At 38.9% G+C, this 6,690-nt stretch overlaps 1 protein-coding gene across 1 annotated transcript; it reads left to right on the forward strand.

Annotated features, from left to right (window-relative positions):
- Positions 1–945: 945 nt before the first annotated feature.
- Positions 946–1,761, forward strand: GCK72_012229 (uncharacterized protein; the record flags this gene model as incomplete). The annotated part of the gene is made up of 1 exon (XM_003110122.2): positions 946–1,761. The coding sequence occupies one exon, from the start codon at positions 946–948 to the stop codon at positions 1,759–1,761; it is 816 nt and encodes a 271-aa protein (XP_003110170.2).
- Positions 1,762–6,690: the final 4,929 nt, after the last annotated feature.

Consider the following 6,690-nt stretch of genomic DNA (forward strand, 5'->3'; position numbering starts at 1 on the left):
TAAGAGAGATGGAAATATGTTTTTTTTCTTTTCTCTGTTTCTCTATTCTCTCATCTGATTGTGTCTTCCGTTCAAATGGATTTGAAAGTTTGATGATGATGGAAAAGAAATGCAATCGGACGAAATCTCTCTTTATCTGAAACTTTTCTTTGTCGGGACTAACAGAAGAGGGCAATATCTTGACGGAGATTTTTGATCTCTGTGTTGGGATCAAAATGTGGAGAAAAGAGAAGTGTGCTTCCAATCTAAGAGTATGACAGAGATCAAGAAAAATTGAAAATCATGGAGAATAAACTGCTTCCAATAACTTTAGCATCAAAAATAGCACATTTGATACAGTGAGGATTTTTAGAAATTTGTTGCCAAGAATGTTGATGTGGTGAGTTTGGGAGCGTAGTCAAATCAGAGAAAATTAAGAATTGAATGAAAAAAATTGTTCTGGGTTTTGAAAAAAACTGCCTCCGAAAAATCATTCATGTCTCTTTCTGTTTCTCAAGTGTTACAATTTTTAGTTCAGATAATTTTGAACCAATGCATTGTGTCTTCTACGGATTCGAACTTTTTCTTATCATCTTCAACAACTTTAAGTTCGTCTTGAAACTTTACCGTTTTAATGAGTCAATAAAATATTTTGAATCGATATAATCATATTAGTTTGTAAAAAACTGGAGAAGACATTTTCCTATGTTTTCTGAAGTCACTAACTGAATTTTTTATTAGAAAAAAAAACAATGAGAAGTTGGGGGACAATTAACAGAAGTAGGATCAAAATTCCAGACAAAAATATATCATTAATTTAAAATCTCATTGAAACGGAATAATTTTTACCGATTAGCATGTGTCCCCTATTATTGATCGCTACCCCGCTACATATTCTCTATTCGATATCTATCCTATATTCTTCATCTGTGATATAATTACTCCGACTATTGAATATCTACGCCAATGATGTCGAAACGGAAACATACTGATACGTTGCCGGACGATCCACCTCAATTCGTTGCCTACGCGGATTACATGGAACTTTTCAATCATGTGTCGAAGCTCACTGCAATCATCAACGAACTGAGGTCGGGTATCATCGAATCTGCATCAAAAACACTCGGTGAGAAAATTGCTCTGACTTGTGAGCCACTTCCAGATATGTCACCTATTGGACTTCCCGTATTGGCACCTCCTGTTTTCGATGAAGTATTCCCGCAATCAATTTTTCCCACGTCTTATGCTTCCGTGACTTCCAAGAATGCTGGTGCCAACCCCAATTCCGTCCCAAAGGTTTCCTCTTTCACGCCGAATCACTTGGATAAATTGGAAATCGCGCGGGAGGCCGCTAAATTGATCGATAAAGCTACACGGGTTGTCATCGAACGTTTCCCTGATGATCGCAACGACAAGGAGCAAGATACAAAGCAACTCCGCATTCTCCAGAATATTGCATCCTCTAACAACCTTCCAGTTCCAGTCAAGATCCATCGTCACGAATGCAAGTCAATGTACCGCCCTTTGAAAGTTCAATTTGAATCCAGCTCCGACCGTGACTCGTTCCTACACGGATTCCACATTGCTCGTCGTACCAACCCTGATATCCTTGCCATGCCGTCGAAGCCACGTGCTCGAAGAGATCTGACTCGTCCTGAATGGGAAACACTCCGTGCTTCTCGCAAGCACGTCTACGACGAGAACAAGAAAGCTGGAAAGACTATCTTCATCATGTCTGATATCAATTACCGCGTCAACAAGAATCCGCTTCCTTTTCTCTAGACTCCCGATTTGCCGCCTCCTCATTTTCTCCCTCTCCAACTTCTTGCCCCGTTCCTCATTTGACCTTCCCCAATTCTAGACCTACCCACTCGTTTTTAGACCTCTCATACGTTTCATCTCGTTCCTCACCTCCTGCCTCCTCTCCAGCTCCTGATATTTCCACTTCTAAAATACCTGACATGGGTCTCAAACTTTTGCTTGCCAATATAAGAGGCATTTCCACGCTCGCTAAAATTTCACTATTGATTGATCTCTTCCTCTCTTCGGGGTACCATCTTCTAGCTCTTACCGAAACATTTCTCGACGACACTATTCCCTCTTCTCTTTTCTCCTTGCATGACTTATCCATCCTCAGGTTCGACCGTTCTAATACTGTTCACCGTAAAAATAGTGGTGGAGGAGTTGCTTTTATTTATAAGAACTCTCTCTCCCTTTCCACCCTTGATATCAACATGTCCCACCATTACCCGCTTCACCAATCTGAAATTTTAGCTTGTCTTATCTCTCCTTCAGTTCATTCTTCCACTCTTTTTACGCCCTTTAATTTCTTCTTAGTCTACCGTCCACCAGACGCTTCCTCAGCTCAATCACTAGCCCTAATTGATCATCTTGATGAATATCTCTCTCTAAAATCTTGCATCCTCGCAGGAGACTTTAATTACCCATCTCTTACCTGGAATCCTCCATCTTCTAATCATCCATTCTCCTTATTCCTCCAGTCTAAAGGTCTCTACCAGAACGTCACCTTTCCCACTCGTACTTCTGCCACATCTTCCAACATTCTTGACCTTGTTCTTTCTTCCCCTGATATTGCGATTCTCCACATCTCTAAGGAGCCACCATTACTCAACTCTGATCATTTCAGTGTTGATTTCTCCCTAATTACTACTGTTAGTAACCACTCCTCAGCCTCCTTGCCAACTTCTCCTACATTTCGTAATGAACATCGCTTGAATTACAAGAAGTGTGATTTCAAATCCCTCAACGCTGATATCGCTAACGTAGACTGGGATTTAGTCCTCAGTTCTATTTCTTCCCCCACTGACAAGTTTGCACTCTTTTCTAAAATGTTGTCTGATTTTATCATCTCCCATACTCCTTTATCCACACCTCCTAAACCTCATCGGACTTCCTTCTCTATCCGTCAACTCAAACGTGCTCGTCAAAGATACTCGAAACTTTTAAAACTTCCCAATCCTCCGGCGGACCAAATCTTCCGACTTCGTACCCTCATTGCTTCTACTTCCAAAAGAATCAAGTCCAACATGGTTAGTGAGGAGCGAAAAATTTTATCGGCACCCAACTCCCGCTCCGCCCGACTACTTATCAAGAAGCGTACTAGAACCTCCCTCAAAATACCTCCTCTTTACGTCAATAATGAACTGATATCCTCCAACGCAGCTAAATCATCCATATTCTCATCTGTATTTTTTAGCAACTACAACTGTTCCCCTTCCAGCTCGCTTATCCCGGTGTCGAACAATTCTAGCAATAATATCTCCCCTTCTGAGCTTTTTCTTCCCTGGATCATCGAGAACACGCTTCGTAAAGTCCCTCCCCGTTGCGGTTTCACAACCCATCATGCCAACTTCTATATCATTCGTAACTGCGCTACCACCCTCGCTATTCCGTTGTCAATCATCTACTCTGACTCTTTTCTTAAGTCACACGTCCCTGCTTCTTGGAAACACGCTATCATCATCCCAATTCCCAAAAAAGGATCCTTGACCTCTCCTGAAAACTACCGCCCGATATCGCTCACAGACCCCTTTTCTCGTGTCTGTGAGCGTATCTTGTGCAATTATATTAAGATTAATCTCTTCCGCAATATAAGCAGATTTCAACACGGGTTTCTGTCTAAACGATCTTGCTCTAGCTCACTTGTCCACTCCATCTCTGAATACCGATTATTACTCTCCAGTCACAAGTCTCTTGACGTTGTCTATTTCGACTTCCGCAAGGCATTCGATCAAGTGGACCACCAATTTCTTATTTCGAAACTTGACAGCTTCGGAATCCCTAGTAATATCATTTCCTGGCTTACTGATTTTCTGTCTGATCGAACATTCTCTGTCAAGATTGACGACTTCGTTGGCACTCCCTCTGCTTCTATCCCCTCCGGTGTCCCCCAGGGCTCCGTCTCTGGCCCTCTCCTGTTTTTAGTCTTTATTAATGATCTCCTGCTCAAACTTGCTGACATTTCATCGCTATGTATCGCAGCTTTCGCTGACGATATTAAGCTTTACTCTCATGATTCTCTAGCACTTCAAATGGGAATAGACTTGGTAGAGTCTTGGGCTTCTGATAACTCCTTACCTCTGGCCCACTCTAAGACTGCCCTTCTTCGTCTCGGACCTCGAAACTCTTCTCACCCGTACACTATTGGAGGTTCCCTCATTGATTCCGTTGATTCTGTTAGGGATTTAGGTTTATTAATAGAACCTAATCTCAAGTTCACTAGACACATTAATCGGGCTGTTGCTCTCGCCTTACTCCGTTCAAAACAACTACTGAAATCTTTCAAATCCAACTCTCCCCAATTTTATATCTTCCTATTCAAAACTTATGTACTCCCTCTAGTTGAATACTGCTCCGTCGTTTATTCGCCTCCCCCATCATCTAAACTAGCCCACAAGCTCGAAACTCCTCTCAGATTCTTTTCGCGGAAAATTCTTCAACGCTGTAACACACCTTATTGTTCCTACTCGGATCGCCTCTCCCAACTTGACCTCTTTTCTATGCGCCACCGTAGGCTCAAAGCGCAACTACTTCTCTTATACAATCTTATAATCGGCGCCTCATATTTTCCTAGTCTTGAGACCCATGCCAGGTTAAGTTCCTCCTCCCGTCGCCCAATGTCTCTTATCTGTATAAATCCTAATTGCTCTAATTTTTTCTCAACTGTAATACCTATTTGGAATGCCTTAACTATTAATGTTCCCCATTTCCTTTGCCCATCGGAATTCAACTCTCTTCTTGTAAATAATATTGCACGATTCTGATTTTTTTGATTTTTTTTTTCTTTCTTTATTCTCCCTCCCCCTTGCCCAACACCTATTTTATAATTCCTTATTCCCGGTTTCCTTTCTCAGGTTTAGTCTCGTGAGGGACTGTACCTGACCTCCAGTGACATTTTCTGTATATTTAAATAGTTAAATAAATATCAATAATACAAGCTTGAAAAAATCGGTTCACGCCCACAATTACTTCTTAGGGACCTGGAAACAGAAGACTAATATTAGAGAACGTCTAAATCACAGTGCAATGTTTCACTAAATTAGGAATTTCGATAAACGACGGCTCTTTACTGAACTTTTCCCATAAATGTTTCAAAACTACGGTAGTGGCGTCGTCCCCGTGCCGAACTTTGAGTGAGCGATCAGCCACTGGCGAATAGATAATAAGAAACGTAAACAGTTTCACTAAAACCACAAAACATGGAAGAACAATTTTTGTGTGATTTTTTTTGCTCAACTCATTTATACATTAAGCACATAAATTATGTTTCATAAGTATTCTTTCAGTTCATTTACCTGGTTTTTGGTAGTCCACATTCAACACTAAGTTTGGATACTTTTTATTTCTCTCATCCTTTTTTGTCTACTCCACTCTTTTCAGATGCCAATAACGGAGACTTTTACTCATCAACACACATTCACTCCAACAAACATACATTTATTTTCACATTTTTTATTTCAGTTGTCCTAATTCCTTGTTTTCTACCAATTTCAGACTTTTAATTTCAGTTTTTGGTGATGCTATTGTTAATCCGGCTCTTTCAGTAACTCTTTCAAAATTTAAAGCTTGTATTATAAGAATAAATCTGAATATACGGACAACTAATGCTAAAACTATAAAGAAAAATGATGCAAAGTTTCTAAAAACTATTTGAAACGGAAATAAATCATTATTGAAGTCCTTTTTTAAAAATGAAGGTATTTTTTCAGTTCAGATTCAAATTATTCAGATTTAATAATTTGCAAAGCACAAATGATTTCTATGAAAATGAGGCTTTCCAGAGAGGTGAAGTTTTATTTAAAGTTGTTTGAATATAGGACAGATGTAATTGTGACCAAGGTATTGCTACTTTTAAAACAAAACAGAAAAATGGAACTACTGTAACAGTAAATTTACATTAACTTTTTTTCCTGTTTGAGAGTTGTAACTTTCATCTCCTTTCCGTTCTAATTCCTTGTTTTCTATGCTTTTCAGACTCAGTCTTTTCTGATAGGATCGTTTATTCCTCCTCATTCGGTTATGGAATGCGTACAGTCTGGTAGGGAGCTAGCATAACTATGTTCGAATTATAACATTCACATTTTTCAGTTTTTCTTCTTTCCAGTTTCTTGTTTTCTATAATTCTTTTCCTCATTAGATTATGTAATACTTCCAGTCTCGTTGGAAGGTAGAATGAGTCCGTTAGAACGATAATGAGAAGATGAACATGGGTAGACACTAGAATTTCAGCTTCTATTGAAGTTCTATTGAGAAATACTCTTTTTGATATTTTTTCAATCCACTCACGTTTCAAAAGTTTCACTGTTATCATTTTTTCCGTTTCTAATTCCTCATTTTGGTTTGATCGTTTTCTTGTCGTAGTTCGTAACAGAAATTAAAAAGGGTGTGATTATCTAAAAAATCGATTGTTGTACTGGAATCATATCAAGATCAAATGATTCAAAGTTTATTACACCAGTTAAGTTGCTAAGATTTTTGTTAACAAGAATTTTTGTTTGGAAAACTTAAAAAATAATTAAAGTAGTATCGTTAAGTACGGGCTTCTTCTACCGTTTATGAAACAGTTTGAAAAATTAAGACAAAATTATTTTTCGGTTTCCCTTCTGTTTTTTGATATTACCTTTTTTTCGATTAGAAATTTTTTAATCATTTCTATTTCTCACATATTTCGCTCTAAACGGATGTTGCAGC

This window comes from Caenorhabditis remanei, chromosome IV, assembly GCF_010183535.1.
Source record: "Caenorhabditis remanei strain PX506 chromosome IV, whole genome shotgun sequence".
Classification (NCBI taxonomy): Eukaryota; Metazoa; Nematoda; class Chromadorea; order Rhabditida; family Rhabditidae; genus Caenorhabditis; species Caenorhabditis remanei.